This window comes from Uloborus diversus, chromosome 1 (genome assembly GCF_026930045.1).
Source record: "Uloborus diversus isolate 005 chromosome 1, Udiv.v.3.1, whole genome shotgun sequence".
Taxonomy (NCBI): Eukaryota; Metazoa; Arthropoda; class Arachnida; order Araneae; family Uloboridae; genus Uloborus; species Uloborus diversus.
The window spans coordinates 200,979,373-201,003,439 of NC_072731.1; the positions used below are offsets into that span (position 1 = coordinate 200,979,373).

The 24,067-nt window shown below is 35.6% G+C and overlaps 1 protein-coding gene across 1 annotated transcript; it reads left to right on the forward strand.

Moving 5' to 3' along the window:
* The first annotated feature begins 9,808 nt into the window (after positions 1-9,808).
* LOC129224348 (uncharacterized) lies at positions 9,809-22,949 on the forward strand. The gene is made up of 3 exons (XM_054858792.1): positions 9,809-10,079; positions 20,739-21,144; positions 22,720-22,949. Exons 1-3 carry the CDS (start codon positions 9,950-9,952, stop codon positions 22,907-22,909), a joined length of 726 nt encoding a protein of 241 aa, XP_054714767.1. The 5' UTR covers positions 9,809-9,949; the 3' UTR covers positions 22,910-22,949.
* The last annotated feature ends 1,118 nt before the right edge of the window (positions 22,950-24,067 follow it).

Consider the following 24,067-nt stretch of genomic DNA (forward strand, 5'->3'; position numbering starts at 1 on the left):
TATATATTTTAATTTTAAGTTACAGTCTAAGAAATATTTATAAGTGTAAAGAATAACGTCAAGATATGTTGTGGACTGTTTAATCAAAATGGTTTACTGTGAGAAGTATTTTTAAAGAAGCTCAGAACGAAAATATTTAACATACACTAAATATATTAATTTTTACTTTAAAGTCATGCTAATCTCAATGAATGTATGGTGTAGTTATCCTTATCTTTATCAATAGTTTTATCAAATAAAGGATAATTCCCAAATTCGATAAATACAAGGATAATGCCGCATTATTTTATTGAAATAAAAGTAGGAATCAGCCTGCATGTAATTAAGTGTAAAAGGTATATCGATTTTTAACAATCAGAGGTTTACCCTTATTTAAAACCTTGGAACTCTTAAATGCCTCGGTTATGTAAACAGCATAATTTAAGGCTACAAGAACGTAAAGGTTTTAAAAAACAGTGCGTAATGAGAAATAAAAAAGGGAAAACAAAGAAAAGGAACCTTTACAATGATGAGCTACAATTAGTCCTCTTTTCTGCAACGTTTAGTGAATATTGTGACCTTCAGGTTTTCATATTATTGACATATAAAGCGATCTGAAATGCTGCAAAACGTCTTACCTTTTGTGTATTAGTCCGCCACTGACCAGTTCAAGTTGATGTGTAATCCAATGTATCCAAATGAAAGCTTTTACTTCAGGAAATCCAAATCCAATGTGATGTAATGATGAGATTTTTGCTACACAATTTTGCACAAAACTTTATTTTTCATAAACTCAGAACTTATTGCTGAATTTTTCGAAGCTATAGTCACCTCACTGCTCAGTCTCGTTTAGATAACTATCTATTCCACAAAATTGAAATTTCTTTCAAGTAAAACTCCACCTTAATACAATTGCATACAAATTAATCCTTAATATATTGAAAAGAATCACGAACACACAAAAAAAGGCTTTACTTTTTGTGTTCTATTAGACCATTTTCCAATGAATTTGATAACTTTCGAAATTGATGAAATTTAGTTGTTTTTTTTTAGATTTAGACAAAGCAAACTTCTACCGAATAGAGCAAAATCCAAGCGGCTTGCTTAGTAAACATCAAAGACACAAAAATACTTCTGAAAATTTTATCTTCTTCGAACCTCCTCCATATGTTATCAAATGAGCCACTTCTCTAGGAATCTCTCCGCATGTTTCCGTCCAGAGATATTCACTCAAGCATCAAGTGCTTGTAACTACCTGTAAGTACCATGCTTGATTAAAAGAACTTTTCCTTATGTAACTTAAGAGAGGAAAAAACGGTGCCGAAATCAGACAGCCCCAGTAATAATCTTAACAGATTTGCTTGTTGTGATTTTTATCGTTAGCTATGACGTGTACAGAATCGCCCAGAGCTGGTTTTCGCGCTGTTGATGGAGATACACTGGACGTGATTCTTTTACTAACGATTTGAAAGTGGCATTGAAAGGTCCAAATATTTTTTTTCCGTCTGACACAAATAGTTGCTTTTTTTTTACCCTTTGTCTTCACGTACTTGGTTTTAAATGGAGCACACACGCAATTAACAACTAAATGATGAAGAAATTTTGCAGTTAAAAATTGAGTTTTTGCATTTCTAAGTTTTAAATACCATAATGACGAGCTGTGTCGCATCATTGCGGATGCACTAAGAAAGAGAACTGAAAAGTTATGAAATTGGGAACAAAACATAAAGCTTAAATTAAAATATTCTTCGTCAACTGAAAGCTAGTTTCAGAATAATAACACGCCGCAGAGCTCACGAAACTTAATTTGTTTTGTAAAGCCGTTGACTTTGCCTTACTCTCAGGTTTGAGGAAACGAGTGGAAAATGACTGACTTCGACTCTTGCAATATCAAAGCCTTTGACTCCGATTCCTTTACCATAAAATCAGTCCATCTCCGACTTCATGACTCCGATTCTAACTCTACAGTCTTGACAGAGCTGCGGATTCCGAGGGAAAATGGCAATCTCATTATTCTGGAATTTCAAAGCCTCAGACTCCTTTACCCCACAGTCTGTTTGCCTTCGACTCCGCAGTCTTGCTTACTCCCCCATATCTGGAAAAAAAAAATCTATGTCACTCTTAGTTTAAAATATCATGCTGTCCACACTTCACACCAATGCTCTTAAAGAAATTTGAAAAAACAACCTTGATAATACAGTTGCTAGAACTTCAATTATCCGAAACGCTTTGAGAATTTCAGAAGAAAAGAAAAAAAAAAATAATAAGACGGAAACGCGTATGGCGATTTGCAAAACCTGTAATGGACTGAATCTTGGTTTTAAAAGTAACGTCATGATATCATACATAGTGTGGGCAACTTTGTTTTAAACTTGAAATCAGAAATCTCATCTTAAACAAAATCACAAAACTAAAAAATTTATAAGTGTTGTGCATTAAAGGTCCGCTTGTGCATGGTGCATATGCATACATACACGTACCCATACTTTTTCTCTCTTTCTTTTCTTCCTGCCTCAGTTTTTCATATGTGTTATGAAAGTGGTTCGTATTAAGTGGTGATACGCAGTGATGAGGTACGGAATATCGACTTTCTTCTGTAATTGTAATATCTTGTAAAGAAGTTAATCCACTTTGACCTTGAGGAAAAAGAGTCAAGAGCAAGTTTAGTCATTTCTAATAAATCATGCAGGTCCATCCTCTATTAATCTTTGTGGAAGATCCCTTTCTGGGTAATCTTTATTGTACAGAGATAAATGGATTTGAAAAAGAGAAAAAAAAGATAATTTTAAGAGAAACGCAGTTATATCTCTTTTACAATGGAAAATGTACTCGTATAAATATTTTGGTTGATAAGGCATAAATTGAAAGGTGTATTTGCGTTCTTAGAATCTTTTCATTTGAAATATGTTTTAAGGTGGCTCGGTAAAGTAAATTCCTAGCGTATTAACATTAGTAGTTGCTAAGGGTTATTTTTTAAAGATGTACGTATTTTGAAACCACAAAGCAGCTATTTCAAAAGGACAAGGGAAAAGAAGTTTTCAAACTTTGCCCTTGCTTTTGTTCTAATGTGACGTAACAAAACTTATTTATGTGAATAATTTTTAATCTAGCAGGCAAATGTAAGAATAATTCATAACTTAATTTTTCCACACAAAGACTTTGGAAAAAAGAAAGAAAAGAAAGAAAGAAAGGGAAAAAAAGGAAAAGAAAATTACATCCACGAAAGGACATAATTCATCATCAGATTGCTGTGACCCTTCCCTTGTGGACAGCGATGAGGATACAGTAAAATCCCATTACAACGAATTTCAAGGAACTCCCCCCTTTGTTCGTTTGTCGGGAAGCTGTTTCTTTGGAATTCAACAGAAAATTAAATTTCATTACAAATGTCGGCTATTTTCGTAGTAATTATTTTGTTAATAACCAAAAAATTTAACAGATTATAATATACCAATCTGGATATCAACGATGGGGATAAACCAGACTCCAACGTTGCAACTTGAATCTTTTGTGATGGACAGTTCTCTGAAGACACTAGAAGAGAACTCGAGAAGTGTGGCCAAATTTGTACTTATGTGCACTCTGGATTGTACGGGGATAAAATAATCAATAATTTTTGCAAATGCTTTTTTTTTCTTTTTTGAAATTAAAAAAATTAATTAATTAATAAACCATTTTGGGTATTGTTTTTTAGCCTATTTTCAAACATTCTCTTTTTAGGACTTTTTTTTTTTGAGGGTCCATATTTGCATAGGATTTTTCTGGCGCTTTGTGAAAATTTCTTGTAAAATCTTCATTTTCGAATAGAAAAAAAAACGATACTGATTATTGTTTAGCTTCTTCTCAACTAGCAAAGTTGTTATAGTTGTTTACGAAGGTCAAAAGTTTAGGATCTTACCAAATACAAGTAATTTTAAGTGAAAAGCAAAAGTAGGTGATCGTATTTACACCTTTTTCTCTACTACAAAGTACATTTTTTTTCAGCCGTCATCTCAACCCTCAAAAACGAGTGTTGACGAAACCACTTTAGTAATTTAAATGTCAATGTCGACACTTTTTGTGTTCCTATGCCTATGAAAGGTTTTTCTTTTATATTCCCTCCTTAATGAGGGCTCTTATCAGTATCAGTCGAGTATTTTATCGTTAAAACAGTATTATTGTTAATTTCAAACTAATTTAAAAATAACTACCTTCGTTGTTTTACATAAACTGAAGTGTCCTTGATAACTGAAAGATTGAACAGTCCTACTATATCCGATGGTCCTGATGATTTATAAATAGAGATGCCGCTTCCGATTTTAGCCACGGAAGGAAGAAAATAAGTTCAAGGATCATCAGGTGCTTTTCAAGAACCTCGAGAATTTTCTCTTCTTTTTACGAATTTATTTTTTGCTCATTGTGTAATCAATAACAAGGATTTGCTGCATTTCTCTTCGTTCGTAAAAGTTAGCATTTTGCAATAGGTCAAGGATTGAAATAAACATGCATTGTTTCATTATGAAAATTAAAGGGAAAAATAAAGAAAATATTATTCAGATTTATTTCTATTACAAGATTTATTTATGTGAAGACATATAAAAGGTAGATATCTATTTAAATTGTATCTTTCCTCATTAAAAATCAGAAGCTCTTAAAATAGCATAAAAAGCGTCATAATTGATTACTGATTACGTTTTTGTTGGAGTCTTGGAAGTGCAGCACGATTTTTCGTTCAATCGTATTGGGCGCAAAGATTTACTGTCTGACCACGGATTGTATGGAAAGACAAACATCCGTTTTACAGCCGGAAATGGACGAATCTATATTTTTTTTTACCATGTCAGCTTTTGCAGAAGCAGAGTCTCATTCAAATGAGTGGAATACGCGCATCAAATTTTTACTTTTCCTCTTTATTCACATAGATTCGTCTTATCTGGAAATTTGAAAATTCCATGCAATCCGTGGTTGGACAGTAGTAATGCTCTCGGCCAAATCACGAAATCTGCCAAAGTGTGAACAGTATAGTCGAATCGATAAATGGAAGTACAAATGGACAGGCTAAAGTGTAATGTCCGCGAAGTTTTGTTTATTTTAAAATTGGACTGGATAGTTTGCGAAACGGCATGAGGAGATTGGCCTAAGTCAGATGATAAAAGTCATGAATATGGGATACATAAACGTTGTCTGAATTATTTATTGGATTTCAGCAAGATAGGATTAACAATTTTGACAATATTGTAATGGGAGAAGATTCTCATGCGACTGACATAATTAAGGTGACCAGGGTGACCAGTTGGTCCAGGGCCCGACCAACTAAAAGTGAGGCCCTAGGCCCACAATAATTTGGAGGCCCCTTGAAGACTCTATAGCGGAATGCAGTGAATGATTTACAGGTTTGGGGTCTCTTTGTCTATCCCAGAATTATATAAATCATTTATTATATACATTTATGAATCCCCTTCGGAGTTCCTTATAATGGTCATACGATTAATCCGCTTACTGTCAGAATAAATAAGTTCTCCTTTTAAGGATTTTTCCCCTATAAACAAGTCATTATTTTTTTATTATTATTTAAAAAATACTTGTATTTTTCGTATAGTAGTAATGCTATTCAAAAAACTTTAAGTAATGTGGGGCCCCTTAAGAAGATGTGGATCCAGGCCCAGGCCTAGTTGACTTGTGCAGTAATCGGGCCCTGCGTACGTCCCATTTTCAGGTATCCTGTTCCGTTGTCGTCGCACGTACTGAAATGTCTTGTTTTCCGAACGGGATACTGTATGCTTCAACCAAAAGTCAATGGGTGGAGATGAACATGCATTTTCACACCAATCAAGTAAATCATGCACAGTTATTAAATACATTTTATGTTTACCGGGGTGTAATGCACTCATTAAAAAAAAACAGGGGGGAGGGGGTCCGATGGGAAGTCACAGGAGGTCACTGTGACCTTTCAAAAATTTCCTCATTCGGCAAATTTCGTCTGATGGTTCGGCAAAATTATCATCATTCGGCGAAATATGGAGCTCTTTTCGATGAAATTTGGAGTTCCATTCGACAAAATTATCATCAATCGATAAAACTTGGAGTTCCGTTCGGCAAATTGAGAATTTCCGCCCTTCCAAAAATTTAAGTTCAGGGCGCCCCCAAAAAGGATATTTTCACTTCTGAGTAATTTGTGGGCTACCAAGAAAAAAAAAATTCAAATCACATACCTTGAAGAAGTGTGGAATTTAATACTAAATTGCATGAAATTCTGTCAAGAATTTCATTCTTAGTTAAAGTCAACACCAAATTTATTCAAGCAAATTTTTACATTAAAAAATTACATCAATTCTTCTCTTTAAGAGTCCATTGGTGTTTTGTCTGTCATAAACTCTGTAAAGAAAGAGAAGAGAAGGGGGTTATTAAAAAAAAAAAAAAAAAAAAAAAAATCGCATGTAAATGCCTAAATTTGGTAAATGTTTCGTTTTGAGGGGAGGGGGGAGGGAGAATGATCACCTCAAACATAATACCACTTTTATACGTTTTTTTATAACCGAACTTCATTGCAAAAATGATTGTGAGGATGATGAATCTAAAATTTTAAAATAGAATCCGAAAGTACTGTACAATACACTTACTCGAACTTCAAATCACTCGAAATTAAGTATCAAATACTGCAATAACATGCAGATGCTAAGAAATGACATTTGTACATAGATACAAAAAATTCGAATGAAGAAATTGCGGGAGCATCACATAAAGATTTCATGATCATAAAATGAGCTCAATCTGGGCATATACTTCCGTATTTGATCACTGTAAAGATAACACTCAGATTATTTTTACCACTGTGAATAATTTATGAAATTTTGAAAGAGTTTTGAAAAGAGATAAACATTTTATTGGGCAAAAATCATTAAATGGTGCGATCGTTCATAAAACCTTTTAGATAAGAATGTTAGTCTTCAATTACAAGAGCGATAAGATTAGACAGACATATGAGGCAGTGAGAAGCAAAGGAATGTAAGTGGATATTTTCAAGTTTTGAGTAAAACGCGTTTAAAGATCAGATACTAGGTAGGCTGTCATTGAATTTTTTTTTTTTATAAATCATGCCGTATAGCAGCGCCTACCAGGGCTACTAATTCTATCTCTTTCCCCAAAACAGAGGATAGGTTCTCCTATAATTCGTACTGGTTATCTTCAAATTTCAAATTTTGTCACTTACTTCCATTTGCTCATATGTAGTTTATATATACGTGAACGAAAATGCTCTCATCTTTCCTTTCTCGCAGAAAAATGATGCAAAAGTTGAAGAAAAGTTGTTAGTATTGAAACTTGGAAGATCTATCGCACGGCCCATTTTTTACAATTATTTTATGTTTCTCGATCAGTTAGTTGTTCGAATACGAAACGCCTGTACTTCAAAAAAAAAAAAAAAATCTTGCAATACGTCAGAGATAGATGCAAAAACATCCATAAGCTCACATCTTTTTGGCTGTAAATATAGGCTCTTTGTAGACACAAAACACGTGCCTGCAGTTTGCAAAGATGGCATTTTTTAATATTGTTATTCTTGTTCCCACAAAGATATTCATTTATTCTTTAATTTAGAAATGTTTGACATTTTGTACATTTCCTTATTTAAATCGGTGATTTGTAAATAATTACCACTTGCGTATTTGAACAAAATTAATGTAAGCTAAGTATAAATTTGGAATGAAAATAACGTAGTGTGTTCTTCACGGCGGAGAAACGGAGATTCGCTACAAAAACAACCTTCGTTATATCGTATTTAGTAATTTTTTTGTCTCGTAAACAATTTTCTTGCACTGAAGAATATACTTTTTGTGATTCTGAAGCGAGTGAAAAAAGAAAAAAAAAGGCCTCGGGTTCGATCCTCGCTGGTCGAAGACCCACCGTCGTCATTAATGGGGACTGGGCGACGTTAAATATGCTCGTGGTCTCAATGTCCTCCAAGTGAAACGATACCTCTGGGGGTGCTAGTACTAGGTAGCTATTAGCTCCTGGGCTAGTTCAAAAATTCTCACTAACTGTTCGATCCGGTGATGGTGCTGCCATCTATCGGTATATAAAATAATAGAGGCAAGGCACGTAGTATGCAGTCCTCGACATAAATACAGTTGAAGTCAGTTGTGACTCTTGAATAGAATAGAAAAGAAAAAAAAATCGTCATAGATTGTATGTGTCTTACTGCGATGAATTTGTTTGATCAATTATTCTTAAATTTCTATGATGCTTCGTAGTCCTCATCCGTGATCAATTTTAAGTTCCTGCTTTTTATAGCCTATTTTTTCGTAAAAATTAGACAATGAAAATGATAATAAAAAAATTTAATGAATTAAATAAGTAAAAACGATTTATCTCACAGAAGGAAGGTTGTTATGTTTGCGTGTTTGTGACGCGCTTCCCGCGACACGTGGAGGTGTTTACTGATGTGTCGGATCGAATAAATTACAAATTCTTAAGCGGGCAAATAACAGGTTTTTAATTGTTTCATCGATTTGTGTGCCAGTTTCAAAAGTACTGCATACTTCCAGATGAAAACGAATCATGGTTTGTAAATCGCTGTAGTAGCTGACGAATACAAATATACTAATTAGTGTTGGAGCAGTAAAAGTAACAGAATTATTAAAAAAGAAGGTGTAAGCTGAAATTTTAGATGGAAGATGATGGTTAACTTAGTTTAAAATGTAGGTGCAAAGAATTTTCACTTTTCTGAAAACGCTTTCCATATAACAGGGCAAGATGCTTGCTTTATTCGTCTATAAACAATAATAAGTTATAACCCGCAATGAAAAATAAATGATGAGAATAAAGTTAGAAAAATAGACATTTATGTCTGTCGGATATATTACTAGACGGTATTTCCCCATGATATTATTTTTTTAAAAATTGCGAAAATTAAATGTATCAGAGGGTATGGAAGTATTCAAAGAGTGGGTTTTTAGAGTTCAAACTCCATCCAAAATTATGCCAAAAAATGCTTTTTATTGTACTTATTTTGGGGAAAAAATTATTATTACTATTGTATTTTTCAATTTCACACTTGAAAAATAAAATAATGATTATTGAAGAACTGTACAAACTCGTGTTTTGTCTGCAGTATTTATTTTTATTGTAGTGTTACTGCGAAAATCCTTTCTAATTACAAAACAATAAAGCGTTTCCTTTAAATTTTGAGTACATGACAGCAACAAAATTCATTAAATTTGAAAATGCCAAACTATTTTTAGCATATCTTTCAACTGTAATATGAATTGAAGGAAAATTTCTTCGAATGCCTGTAACTCGCAATTATTCTTTTGAGTTGTTAAAAATGCATAGAATATTTAACAGGGGTGAAGTTATTTAGTGTACATTTCAGATTTCTGTCCTTCATTTAATTGATACGTCATTTTTTATATTTGCTCACGTTATATGTAATGCCCTTTGAGCAGCACCCCCTCACTTATATCACCTAGTGTAACAAAAATCATCAGAATATATACAAATGGAATCAAATTTTGTTGATCATACAAATTTTACGAGAAATGTGTTTTGTAAAACATCGCGGCCGTGTCAGAGGGCTGTTTTTTGGAAGAAACCAGAAGGCATACAGCACTGATAGTAATGTGGCGTGAACTCCCGCATTAATTAGAAAACGTTTCGCATAAAATTTCCGACAGTTCCGCTCGCACTAGGGCGTCCATATTTTAGTCGGGCGCTGCTGTTTATGCTAGCGGAGCCCACGATGGACCACGCCCGATGCGCCTGCGCCAGTCGCAGACGAGGAGCCTGTACTCGAATCCTACCCCTCCCTCCTCCCCCCGGAGTGTACTTCTGCTCTTCTCCCCCAGGGCGGCGCTGCGTCGGGCTCCGCGAAGCGACGCGACCCAGTGCTGGGTTCGATCGGTACCGAGCGCATGCGTGCGTGGTTCCGCGGAAGACGTCTCGAGTTCTTTGGAATCCTATTAATTGAAGGAAGTTTTTGATAACTTTTTCCATCATGGAGATGTTTATAGAGAATGTCCGCAGCTATCCCTGCCTGTGGGATATGGACAACCCCGCGTACAAGGACTTCGATGCCATGGAGAAGGCTTGGGTTAAGGTGGCGGCAGCAGCGAATTTCCCAGACGGTAAGTTGAGGGAGCAGAATGGAGAGGGGCGGTCGTTCGCTGCCTCTCTCCCCTGACCCCTCTACCTTTCTTTGTTGCGCTCTCGCGGAGCAGCTGGGGAGGGGTAGAAGTTAGGACCGCTCGGTAGGTGCTGCTTCGGTTGACCTGATTTCGCGGGGTTTTTTTTTTTTTTTTCAAATAGCATCATAATTGCAATACCATAAAAATCCATCTATTTGTCACTCGCAGACAAGACGTATTCCTAATTAAAGATGGTTTTTTTTCCCCCACAGTTTAATTTCTTTATTGAAGTCGCGCTCAACTATCCGTAACCTGGGTCCCAGGGACCCATTAATGAAATAGATTTGGGTCCTTTGGTGGAAAAAATGAGTCCCTTAAATTTTAAACAGAAAATCTTAGTGTGTAAATGAATAATATAAAAATATTTATACTTGCGGGGTGGGGAGGCATGAAATAAAATGGTTATTTTTGCCCTAAGTTTTTGTGATTTTATCATTGTAAAATTATTTTCAAATAATACACTTGCAAGACTTAGTTATGTGAGAAACTATTTGGTCAGTTACAATGAGATTAACTCAAAATTTACTTTAAAAATGGGTTTTACCATAAAATATAAAACAAGTGCCTCTGATTGATCAAGCAAAAAGCACTCCCTTAACCTTTGTTTTCCTGGAAATCTTTCTTAGCGAAAAAAGCAAACAGACCCCCCCCCCCTTCCCAATTATCATTGGAAATTAGATAATAATAATAATAAATCGCAAGCGAATGAACCCAACGCAAAAATCGCGATCGCAAAAACGAAACATTTTCTCATATGAGTGTGAAAATTGCTCATTTGCAATCTTAAAACAGTATATTTGACTTTATTTTGACTCGTTCAAAATATCTGTTTTGGTTTTTGTTCTATTTTTAAAATCGCGCCATTTTAAAAATGGCGCGATCGATTAATACCCGACTTTTGCAAGTCCAAATAAAAATAACCCATCAGAAAGAGATGAATTATTAGAAAAAGAACAAGGTTAAAGTGCTTTTGTATAAAATTCAAGTATTCATAAGCAATTTAACAAGTAAAATGTAAAGTTCCGAACTCTTTGCGTTTAGCGCGATCTGGAAAATGCTCGCCATTTTTTTTCTCCCCTCTTTTTATTGGGGATGCGAAGTGATGATTTTCAAAAGTAATTCTGGTTACATGAATGCCAAATTGCAATATTTTTACTGTACAATTGTCTTGTATTAATCCTGAAGATTGCATTGAAAACCTCTCTTATTTTTAGTCTTCATTTCTGTTTTTAGAATTTCCTCAAGATAAAAGTTGAGGGAAAGCTTATTCTTAGAATACAGTACAATGGGCTACTTGTGAACTTGCTCCCTGAGCTCTGCCCAGGAGGTCACTGTAAGCTCCAGTCTTATCACTAAAATTCCATTGACTGGTCCACAATTGGGGTGTGTTTGAATAGCTGATAAACAGATAGGGTCATTTTAGTCCTTTTCTGTTGATTCTCCTGGTCATTTTGAAGCTTAAAAGCATTTACTAAATAGATCTTTAGCATTTTCTCCTTTTTTTTCTGGTTCTTATCTTTTGGGTTTTCTGGGTCCCTGGGACCCGATTTTTCGCGGAAGTTGCGTCCCTTTCCCGCGAATTTGCGTAAAAAACCCGCTATAGCGCGTAAACGCGAACCCTGAAGCTACGTCGTTGGAAATATTTCGGGGCCCCAAAAACATGTTGCCGAAAATGAGGCAGAATTGTGCGGTTCATTGCTGCTGCTGTTGAGAGAAGTTTTTGTGCACACACACACGTTGTGATTAAGAGGTAACCGCGGGGGGGGGGGGGGGGGGATTTCAAGACGCCGTCTGCGCCATTGAAATTTAAAAATTATTAATCTTATATGGCAGGGGGCTAGTCCGCGCGGGGTCACAGATAGAACTCCCCCCCCCCCATTTCCCGTTTTACTAAAAAAACGGGCTCCTATCCAAAATTTAATGTTTGCAATTTTAGCGAAAGAAAAAAAAAATTGCGGCTTGTGGCTACACGGGCACAAAAGATTTTTTTTTTTTTTTGTCTAAAATACATGTGAGCCCCGATATATGTATATATCGGGTATATACATATATACGCGAGCAAAATAATTTTGCTCGGGGATGTTCTCCCAAGAGCAATGACACACCCTCCCCCAAATACTACAAAGACCCTTTCCAAAACGAGAATCTCATCCAAAAGACGCAAAAAAATATTCGTTAAAACACCCCTAAACATTTTAATGCCGCAATCTCCGGTGTGCACCTCCCCCCCCCCCCAGGGCCCGATCAAGCCAAAATGGTTCCCAGGTCCAGGTAAAATTTGGTGCCCCTCTTGCAAGATAATCGGTACATTTTCGAAGTTATAGTTCCAAAAAAAGTGCAGAAAGAACGAAATTTACCCTATTTTTGTGCCCCTAAAATTGTGGTGCCCAGGTCCATGGACCCGCTGGACCATGCATTAATCAGGCCCTGCCTCCCCCCGCCCCATCATAGGTGCGAACCCTTGTACATAACATATCAAATTTGTCTGGGCCTTCTGTAGCCTCTGTCCCTCTTATGAAATCGCCCTTTCCTTACTTCAGTCCTCGGGGCTTCTTTATATTTTAGGGAAATGCGTCAATCAGTTCAGAAAACGTCTCGGTTGGGCATGTAGTTGAACCTCGGCATGATATGTAATGTAACTAGTTTTAGTTCTTTTCTGCGGTTGGAAAATGAAAATTTCTGAGTTTTGGAGAGGATCCCCAGACACAATTTGCGACGCACAGGAGCACACAGGAGCTGTAGTTTAGCTCGTTCACTTCTTTTTAATGTTATGCAATTTTTTACATTTTAGTCGAAATCCAGGTTATTTAGGCGTAAAAATAAGTTATGGGGACCATAAGGCTCCTGCAATGCTTTTGTTAGAAGAGCTGCCAAACACCTTCCTTGGCTACGCTTCTGTGCATCTGTCATACAGGGGTGCTCCAGAAGGCGAAGCGCCCTCAAATTCGGCCGTGGGTTCATAGATATGAGGAATGTATTCTCCCATGAAGAATAAAAATTTTTGCTCAAAAACATTGCACATATCATCTGCGTTTCTTGGTAACCTTTGACTGTCTGTTAAAAAGTGTAGAAAGACATTTTTGAAAAGTGAAATACAGGTACTTCCGAAGAGCGATTCCTGCGGTAATGTAGGCAAGAAAGGGTTCTTCAGAAATTGAGTCAAAAGAAAATTTTAAGAAATATCGCCAAATGGTTGCCAAACCTGGTCACCAAGATCACAATGTTTAGATCATTCTGAGCCATTCCCGACAATATTCGATTTTGGGGGTCAAAAAACTAGAAAGGAGATCAATCAATCAACAGTATCTTAGGATTTCGAGTCAGTTTTAGCCCCAAATCTGCAACCTAAGTGCAATGTCACTCCTCAAATACTGTAAAGAGCCTCCCCCCACCCCCTACACTCCCCAGAAAAGAGAACAAGATGCCCCCCCCCCCCCCCAAAAAAAAACAGCATAGGAGTCGAAAAATTTTGGGGATAAAGGAGTCAAGAGTCGAAGGTTTAAAACTCCAAGTGTCGAAGTCGGTCATTTAATCTATAAGTTCGCCACTCTGCCAGTGCCTGATTTTGGGGTAAAAGAGTCGGAGACAAAAGTTTTTAAAATTCCCTGAGTCGGTCCTTTTCTCCCCCAACTTTGCAGTCCTGCTAATCCCCCCTCCCCTTTTTAAGTTTCGGCTATGCAGTGATAGCCAGGTAAATGTGCTATAGAGGTGTTTGCTCTATTATACAGAAAGTGTTGCAGTTTTGGGAACTGTTTTTGCTAAACGCATTTTTGTGGATTTTTCTGGAGATAATTTCGTTTTTATAAGTCCGTGGCGCTCAACATGCTCTTACCCGCGGGCCGCACCCCATATTAAGATGAATCTCATGCGCCAAAACACAAATAAAATTCAAGTATTTTGGATTAAATGGAAAACGGCAAAAAATTAGGAATCAAGAATTGCTGTTATCATTACTTGGTAGATGGTGGTTATTTTATTAATGAGAAGTTCGTATCTGGTGTAGAAACAAATATTTTTGCCGCCTTGACTCTCGGTGGCCCGGATTTTAAACACTTAAAACTGCTTTGAAAAAATTGCAACTTTCTGTCAGCTGCTCCTTTCACATTCAGAAGACGTTTACGTTTGTACGAGAGTGCTTCTGTGGAAAACTCTTGATTGTGTAGAATAGAGATGCACCGAATATTCAGTTGGTAGTCGGTATACTGCATATTCGGCAGACAAACCGAGTATTAGGTTCGGCCAATACTTTAAAATATTCGGCAACCAAATAGTAAACAAATTTAAATGTTCGATAATTGAGAAAGAAACGCATTTTTTTTTCCTTTTTTCATTGAATGCAAGTTACAATATAGTTCTTCAGTATGAAATTGATTCAAAAAGTTTTTTTATTAGTTTTATTGCATTCAGAGTAAACACTCAATTTAAATTTTGTTGCTCTTCAAATTTTCTTTAATTTTATGACGCATTATATTCGCTTTGCTATTTCAGACTCATTTAAATATGACACAGTAAGCAGAAAAAAGAATTATAATGTTAAGTACTAATAAATATACTGTATAAAGTAAATTTATTACTACTTAAATTTAACTGCTAATGTTTTATGTAAAAAGGAAAACACGTGGATAATAAATTTTGCAGTATACTTTAACTTCTGAAATGTTACACCATGTGAAATGTTAAATACTGTTTGAAAACAGCGTAATTAAAATTTTTCGCTGTAATCAAAGTATAATGATCCCTTGCACTCAGAAAAAAAAATATCTGTCAATGTTTGAATTTCATCCCTCAATTTTGATAATGATACAATTTATCAATCACCAAAGAAATTAAAAGAACAGAAAATTCCTTGAAAAAATCGTAAATGCAAGATTCTCTCTGACATAACGTGTGGCCAGGGACGTGCACGGGGGGGGGGGGGGGACACCTGTTGGCCCGGGCACGATCCTGAAGGAGGCCCGAGATTTTTAAAATGAGGGTGAAATATATGTAAGGACGTAAGGGGATATGGAAGGGGCCCAAAATTTCTGTGCATGTGTCATGGTTAAAAGTTATTAAATCATTTTTCTGGAAAGAAAGAGTTTATCTATTATGCATGTCAACATAACTCAAATTTCAGCAATTAACAATAGTAATTAATTTTTGCTTTTGGATGAGTTTTTTTAAATTAATTATGACACGAAATGTAGATAAATTTGCTATGTTAAACGGAAATGCACTCACATTTTCCAAAATTAATTAATAGTTTAAATTGGCGTAAAATTCAATATTTAAAACTTTCTAAATAAATATTTGGTATTCGTTATTCGGCAAAATATGGTTATTTGGTGAACCTCTAGTGTACAACGTTCTAGAAATAAATTACACATCATTTACGAACCCGGAGCTGGTAATAATTGGAATTAAATGAAATATAACTGGAGTTCACTAAAATTTTATTGTTAAAATAGTTGGAGTTGGAGTTCTTTAAAATTGAACTGCATGCATTTCAACAGTATGAAAGAAAGAATTTCATATCATCTTTATTTTAACTAACAGCTTCTTAATTACATAAAATAGTTGGAAGGAAATGGTTTTAAATGTGAAAAGTTTGCATTGCAAATAATTTACATCCTAATCCAACTGAGAGAGAGATTTAGCTGATGTTAGGAAAATTGGAAGTTAGTAAATGGGAATGTAGGTTCGTTTAGTTCAGGACGAACTTCTTGTTAAAGTGTAATTACATTACATTATGGCAATTTTTGTCGTTTTTCGAAAATAGTTTCTGAAAACATTATTGCATAAAAACTGTTTTATGTCATTTTTCTAGTAATTAGCTTCCTAACAACATCATTTATTTTAATACACGATTTTGTTTCTAAATTCAATTAGTCAGTACTACCTCCTTTAAGGTACACTGGGACATTATTTGGTTCCAGTTCCTTTGAATAGGAACCTCTCATTATTGTATTTGCCTCTCATTAAAGAACACTGTATTTAAGGGAAAGTCACAAAAAAATTAATACGTAAATGCGTTAGAAAATTTGAATTTATAGGAATTCAAGATTAACTTTTTATCCAAAAATTAACTGGTAAAAGGTTGTCTTGACATTAATATGCAAAGAAACAAATATGTAGCCTCAAATTCTTTCTGAGACCTAAGTTCATGCTTCGCTCTCTCTCGTCAATTTCTTCATGAGGGTTTAGCCACGACTGATAGTGAGCCACCCATGACAAGCTAGATGTGGAAAACTTGAAAAGTGACCACACTGTTTTTGCTTTGTGTTTCATTTTAAATTATACATGATATCAAACAAATCCGTGTAATTCGTTAAATCAAATTGTAATAAATGAAAACCAGTTACAGAAGTTTGATACTACAAAAGTTTCGATAAAATTTTAATTTTTAAAGTATATTTTTTTAAAAATAATTTGAAGAATTTTGAGTTTTAGTATGTGTGAAACGTTTTTAATAAGCAATCTTAAATATTATTAGTTTAGGTTTTTAATGAAATTATGCTGAGTTAAATATACAGCATGCATCAATTATCTACCTCCGAAGAAGGTACACCGTTATTTAAGGAACAAAATGTACAATCCCGTTAGTGTCCCTTATTCAGAAGTACTACTGTAATTCAATTTCAATCATTTAAAAATTTTGCCAAATGTTACCGTTTCTCGCCGATACTTTCTGAAAGAATTGTTAAAGGGAAATTTTTTAAATACAATTTTAATTTGAAATAATTTATTAAAGAACAGTTTTGAGATTACCTTGCGAATAAATTCTAAAATAATCAGCAGTTACGGCAAATAATGTTGAAATGTTTTTGAAATTTTTGCTAAAACGTTTTGGTAACTGCTGTAACTGATGATCTGTTTATGGTCCCACCATAAAAATGTTTGGATGTAATTAATCATAAAAATACATTAAAACTTTTTTTAATTTATTTTTTTTTGAAAATTTTTGAAAGATACTGCCATTAAAACATTTTGTGATTTTATGACAGTGTGACAACCAAACAGATGACAGTGTGACAAACGTTTTGTGATTGTAAACTTTACAAAGTATGATTTTTTTTAAAAAAATGATTAAGTTTTCAAATTACTTGTATGAAATTAAAGGGCATGTAATTGTCTTTGAATGAAATGAATCCTGTATCTCGCATAGAGCTTGAGTTATAAAATTTTAAAGTACTGCCGGCAAGTAAAAAAAGTGCTTTTTAACAAATTTCAAATTAATTAGTTATCAATTATGAATGATACATTTATTAAAAACATATACATAGGGACGATCCGTTGATGATACGTCCGTTACGACAAGTGCTCATATAAATGTACAATTTACCGTTCTTTTTTAAAATTTATTAAAATCTACTAAAGTCATATATTATTATCACGCTCTTTTTATTTAAAAATAAATTACAGCTAAATTTCTTGTATGTATAGATTCAGAAATTTTTTGAAGTTTTTTCGAAGGACGAAAAATATCTCTCATTTCTGAGATAAGTTCGTTATGGAGTGAAAAAAAAAAAAAAAAAAACTGTTTATGAAAAATTTTAAAATTTAATTGCAGTTCATAGAAGTAGAGTCCCTGTTCTTTAAAAGTGCATGAAATGAAACAAGGATTTTGGGTATTTGGAGTTTTTGAAGGATGTCAATGCACTAAATAGGGCCGTTTCCATGGACACTTTGGACCCCGGAAAAAACTGCTTTTCACCGCATTCCGGTTATTGGCGGGGTATATGTGGAATTTTTCTCCTCCTGCTTCCTTTTGGAGTTAAAGCGGAGTTGTTACCCAGAATGCATTACTCGAAACAAGTTCGTCTACTTGCTGGATATAGCTGCTAAGGACGCTGGGTAAAAACCGCTTTCTCTGGTACAATGAAAAACCTCTTTTTACATGGAAACGGGGAATTTTTCAATCAGTTTTTTGCGGAGCCGGAGCGAAGATTTATGGGATCGAAAAGTGTGTTTTGAACGCGGCTAATGATACGTCTGTTACGGTGGAATTGCCCCAATAGAAAATTTAGGAATCGTGTGAAAGAAAGCTTCTTGGCGGTATTCAGCAGTTTCCTGGCATTACGAAAGGGGAGCAAATGTGTTTTTCATGCTTGTATTCGAAAAACACATGGAATACTTGGCCTTAAATGGAGATTCGGTTCTTTTTCAATTTCCTTTATTGTTGAAGTAAAACTTTTTATGCGAGGGCTTTGAAGTTCTAATCGACAAACTTTTGCGTGACGGAAGTGACGCAGTTGCTTTTGTGCAACAAAAGTCGTACATGCGCTCTTCCCGTTTTCTTTCTTTCTCGTTGACTGCGGTTGCGTGTACTGCGTTGATTACAGTTGCTGGCTATCGACAGAGCACCCCGCTGAAACATGCATAACCAAGGCATTTGGAGTACCATTTATTGTTCTCGTTGTGAAAAGCAAAATTAGTATGGGAACGAAAACGATAACTTCTCTTCTTGAGAGGGAAGAAGATGATGCACAGTGACATATATAGTGGCTCCCAAAAGTGTTCGTACACTTTGAATTTTTTTAGTAAAACCAAAATAACTCAAAACTGAATTCGAACATAAAGTCTAATATTTTTTCACATCATTCCTATGTCATTCTTAATACAACCCATTGTTTTTTTCAAAATATTGACGGGTCTTCTTTTTGAAATTGGTCAGAAAACGAAGAGACAGAGAAATAACACGCCACAAAAGTCATCGTACACTCAAATATTTTCGAATAAATTCATGATTAAAATTATCATATGCCGTTTTATCAATGTTTTTGCATTGTGTTGACCCTTATAAGTCATTTGGCTTTAATTTTTTGTTTATGTATTCCTTAATATTGTGCTTATTACTGTAAAATGGCTGGTATTCGTAAAAAACCGCAAACACCATTCAAAATTTGAATTCTTTCCCCACAGTAGTGGTAAATTGGTTTGAAATGTCTCTAAATTAGCTAATTTATTTGTTTGTATAGTAAAGTGCTTGATAAAATGCTTTAAAGAAAGCAATCGGACCGAAAACAAGGTAAGAAAAGGTCAGCCGGCAAAGTAGACAAAACGTGATCGGAGATTTAAAGTTAAAAAATTTATTAAAAATACACATTTGAGTGCTGTAAAACTTTCTGCAGAGTTAAATGAAACATTTTACATTTAGTTTTCACCTAAAACTGTTCGCCAAGTTCTCTAATTAGCTGGATTAAATGGGACCTCTTCCCGCAGAAATTTTCTTGGTCGTGCGAAAAACAGAAAGCTTACGCTTTTCGTGGCAAAATCAATGATAAATATGCTAAAAACGTTTTAGAATCACGTCTTACTTACAGATAAAAATTAATTTAACATTTTCGGTTAAATTGTTGTGTAACTGTAAGTAGAAGAAAAAATTAGGAACTTAATCTTAAGACCTTATTTGGATCAGTTAATCAGGACTGTGGAGGTGTTCTAGTGTGAGGGTGCATCTCAGCATCAGGACTTGGTAGTTTGTAATTTTTTGATGAAATAATGAATCATGCTGTTCCTTTAAATATTTTAAAAACCAATTTTGAACTCTTAGCCAAAAATTTGGTTATTGGAAACAACTTTGTTTTTTATCAAGATAACGATGGTTTTCAACGTTTGCGTCTAGTGCCTCGAAAATTGTTCTAAAGTTTAAAAAATACCCCTTCAATCTCCAGATTTTAACTTAATGTAACGTATTTAGAGATATCTGGAGGCTAGATTACGAAAATAGGGCTTTAAAACGAAAATAGAGCTAGAAACAGAAAGACTCGAAGTGTGGTTGAACACTTACTCAGAAATTACGCAAAAAAAGGAAAGAAAAAGAATGAAATCTATTCCCAGACATTAGGGGTGTTATATAAGGTGTTATGAATACTGTATGATAATCTACTAATTAATAACTTAATCAAAAGTTAAATTACTCAATAATATATAGACATTTTATACAGTGTGCGAAGACTTTTGTGAGATAAAATTTCCGGCACTTTTTGGCTTTTGGTTTTTAAAAAATTAAGTTTTAATATTTTTTAAAATCTTTTCATGTAGTTTTGTTAAAAAATGATCATAGATCTTATAATTAAATACGTATTCCGAAATATTAATTCTAACCAATGGATTGGAGCCTATCTCGTTGAAAGTCGTAGGTGTACGAAGACTTTTGGGAGCTACTGTACATACGTACAGTCTGTCCACCGGTGAGAGGGAAAGGTAATCATACGGTTTACAGGTGGATCTATTAGATTTCAGAGATGCCAGCTTTTGTAGCCTCTAAATTAAGCAGAGTCACACTGAAATTGGCAGAGCACTCGGATCAAATTTTTATTTTTCCCGTTCACTCAGATGGACTCGTCTTAACTGGACGTTTGCCAATTACATATTCTCCGTGGGCAGACTACATAATTTTGAGTAAAAAAATGAATCATAAACACGATCAATGCTATTCGAAAGTGATTTATTAATGACTAAAATTTTTCTCTGTAATACAAAAGTTTCACTTCTATCGTGTGTCCTTAAGACAGTCTGTTTTTTTTTTCCTGGGCAGGAAACGTTTATGTGACGCTTACATTTTTCTTTTGTGACTCCACTCCGCTGAAACACATGAACATATTTTTTTTCTTTCAGCGAAATCTGCTCGGATGAAGTGGAAAAAACTGCGCGACAATTTCCGCGAGGCACTGAAAAGACAGAAAGATTCGAGCAAAAGCAGCAGCTCTCGCGTTTGGAGGTACCAGAAGCAGATGGAGTTCCTCATCCCCTACATGCAGAGCAAAGATTTCACGCACAACGACAACGAAGCCCTGCTCGGGATGAGTCCCTCCTCTTCGAACAATAACAACAACAACCACGACAGTCTGTCCGTCTCGGTGTTCGACGAGGCCACGGGAAATGCCCTCCTCAAGAGGTCTGCTGCTGAGGCCGTCTTGGACGACGAGTCGGGGTCCTCCGGCAGCAAGAAGAAGATGCCATATCTGACAGAGGAATTTCCCCACGGCAGTGACGACGTAGGAGATTTCGGAGACTTAAACAGGTAACGGAAAAATTGCAGAGTTATAAAACTTCTGAAGAAATTTAAGGTCGTTTTTACTTACACATATGAAGCAGTGAGAAGCAAAAGAGTGCAAGTGCCAAAATTTAAAAAATAGATATACTCAGCTGGAATGATAGGAAAACCATTTCTCTCTTTTAGGACAAAGTTAGTGGCCCTTGTAGGTGCTACTATACAGCATCACATAGAAAAACAGTTTCTATGAAAGCCTACCTAAAACCTGAACTTTTAACGCGTTTTACTCGTAGCTTCAAAAGGCCCACTTACATCCCTTAGTTTCTCCTTGCCTCATATGATGGGGGAATTTTATAACTTTAAGTAATCTCGCAAATGTCAACGCAGGTCTATATTTTCATGTGAGTAACTGAAGGGGAAAAATATTTTCTTTGGCCGGCGTAAATTAATGCATACTATTAGATCATCTGTGAAATAGAAAGGTTAACATCTGGTTTACTCGTGAAAACGAACGCGTCTATCAATTTGCTGGTATTCCAGTTAGCCGAATTTGAAGCAAAGACATCAAAATAAACGAAGTGCACGCTAAACTTCCCTCCCTCTCTGATGGCAAAAATAAATCTTAACTCAGGTATGTTAGCAAGTCACACCATGAACGCGGAAAACCTGAAGGCTTGCTCTGCTCTGGACCATAGTGAAAAATTCCTGGACCACCTTTTCTGGGAGGCCCATCTATACTGGTCAGCGCGTCACGTAATGGCTCAACAGCCAAGGGTGGGTGTTGGCTAAGAAGAAAAACGATGTTAGTAAGTTATGGTGTATTTACGATGATATGAGACGCAATAACGCAATATCATCGCAATAACGATGATGTAAGTCGTCATGAGTTAATGCATGGGTTCATGCTTGGAAGATTTCACTACTTAATACACGGTATGCCGATAGGTGCTCTCTGTTGCCCTAAGTGCACTTGCTCAAATTTGCTCAGGCGACCTTATCTAGACACAGAACTGGCTGCATAAAGAGTCAGATTGAAAAATACTCCATCCCTTCGTACACATTTAACTATGTTATATTTAAGAAAAGCATAAAGGACCTAACCTTCAGTGGAAACGTTAGAAAATATGCATGTTGACCTTGCTGAGCTATCCCGTCTCTCTCATATCATTGTCATCGACTGCAGTTTTTGAATGAGAGGGAGACTGTCTTCGACCTACTGATGTGGTATGCTCTCTTAGACTTAGTCTAGATTCCTAGACTAAGTGAATGAATGGATCAGACGCAACAAAATCATAACTTTTCTAATTTGTGAACGAAATGTATGTATGGTAATGCACTAACATTTCACAAACATATGTTCACAGTTCACAGCTCCACCCATTAGTTCTAATAATATCAGCATGCGCATCACTATGCAAGGTGGTATTACATTTGGCTGTTGAAATGGTCCATAGCTCTTTGAGTGGACTGGTAAGACATTGAATAAGCATAAAATGAATATAAACTGTAGCTTAACATAAGATCTGTTATTTATGTATCAAGTGTAATATAAAGATTTTCTTTCATTTAGAAGCTTATGTATATTTGTATGCTTTTTACTAGGAATTTGGTCCAACCGGGAAATCCACTGCTCGATTTCTTCTGCAGCATGTACAATACGACGGAGCTTCTTCCGCGACAGTTACAGTTACAGGTCAAGAAAAAAATTTTCGAAATAGTCACTGAGGCGGAGGAAACGGCTATTGTCCTACAACAGCAAGGCCAGGAATACGACGTCCACCAGTTTCTGTGAATTGATGTATGTATGTATGTGTCTTCTGTGTTCTTTGTTCGTGTCATTAAAGAGATTATTTTGTACAAAGTGTCGGTGTTACAGAATTCCTTCAATTTTTCGTGCGTTCTCATGTGTTAATTAAAAAGTCGATGTTAGGTGTGTGACGTTATTGCAGTAAAATCTCAACCGACGGAACATCGTTTGTCAGAAGCTCTGTTATCTGACAAATTTGTGTAATTCAGTTGTCTATTTTTAACAAATTTTTGTGCTGCGAGAATTAGTTTCCGATAGAGAACAGCTTACCGTCAGCTATCTTTGTTTGGTTTTTCTCAGTTTTTATCAGAAATGATGACTGAGAAATGGAGCGAATTAGTCTTTAAAGGTGTCAATTGCCCCCCTCCTTGGCTTTGAAAAGTGGAGTATACACTCCCCCTCCCTTGTTTCAAAAATTTCTCTACTTTTTAAGACGAAAACAATGCTCACTTAAAATGCATATATGAATTAAATCTCAATTTAATTTCTAAAATTCTTCACAAAGACATGAGGTCATGGGAAAAATAAATTTCCCACTGCCCACGAAAAGAAGTAAAACATAGCCACCCGGAAAGATATTTTGCAGCAGTATTTCAGCTACTTCTCAACAGAAAAACCACCTTAACTGTAGAACCCAATTGTAGCAACCTTAATTTTTGTTGTCCTGCATCGCAGAAGTCCTGTACCTGCTGGAATGGAGCGAGCTTGTGTCACAGCTGTGTGCACATCTTCACCTGAGGGGAACTTCGTCTGTGGTGCCCGGGCAGCAACATCTTCTGGTTCAAGAAAACGTGGAAGTCGCTTGTAGTAAGTTCGGGACTACGGGGTAGATGATCAAACAACTTACAGAGAAATTTCTACAGCAGATTTTTGTGGAATTCACCGTATGCGGAAGGCGACACGATGTTCACTCAGTTAAGGCGAAAGACTTCTGGGATTCTAAACTACAAAAACTTATCCCACGGTATGAAAAGTGTACACTCCCGGTGGTTCGGATGCTGAGAAGCAGCTGACACATATCGCTATATCTTTTGTGATAAGCCTTTCCGGGAAATTATGTTTTGTTTCTCTTTATGAACAGCGAGAAACTTACTTTCTGAATGACGTTTTGTATAAGAATTTAAAATTAAGATTTCGATTATC

Excerpts from the sequence above, each read along its gene's own strand:
- LOC129224348 (XM_054858792.1), top strand. The coding sequence starts at position 9,950 with ATGGAGATGTTTATAGAGAATGTCCGCAGCTATCCCTGCCTGTGGGAT. Across the intron at positions 10,080-20,738 it reads AGCAGCGAATTTCCCAGACG|CGAAATCTGCTCGGATGAAG; the intron begins GTAAGTTGAGGG and ends TTTTTCTTTCAG. Across the intron at positions 21,145-22,719 it reads GATTTCGGAGACTTAAACAG|GAATTTGGTCCAACCGGGAA; the intron begins GTAACGGAAAAA and ends GCTTTTTACTAG.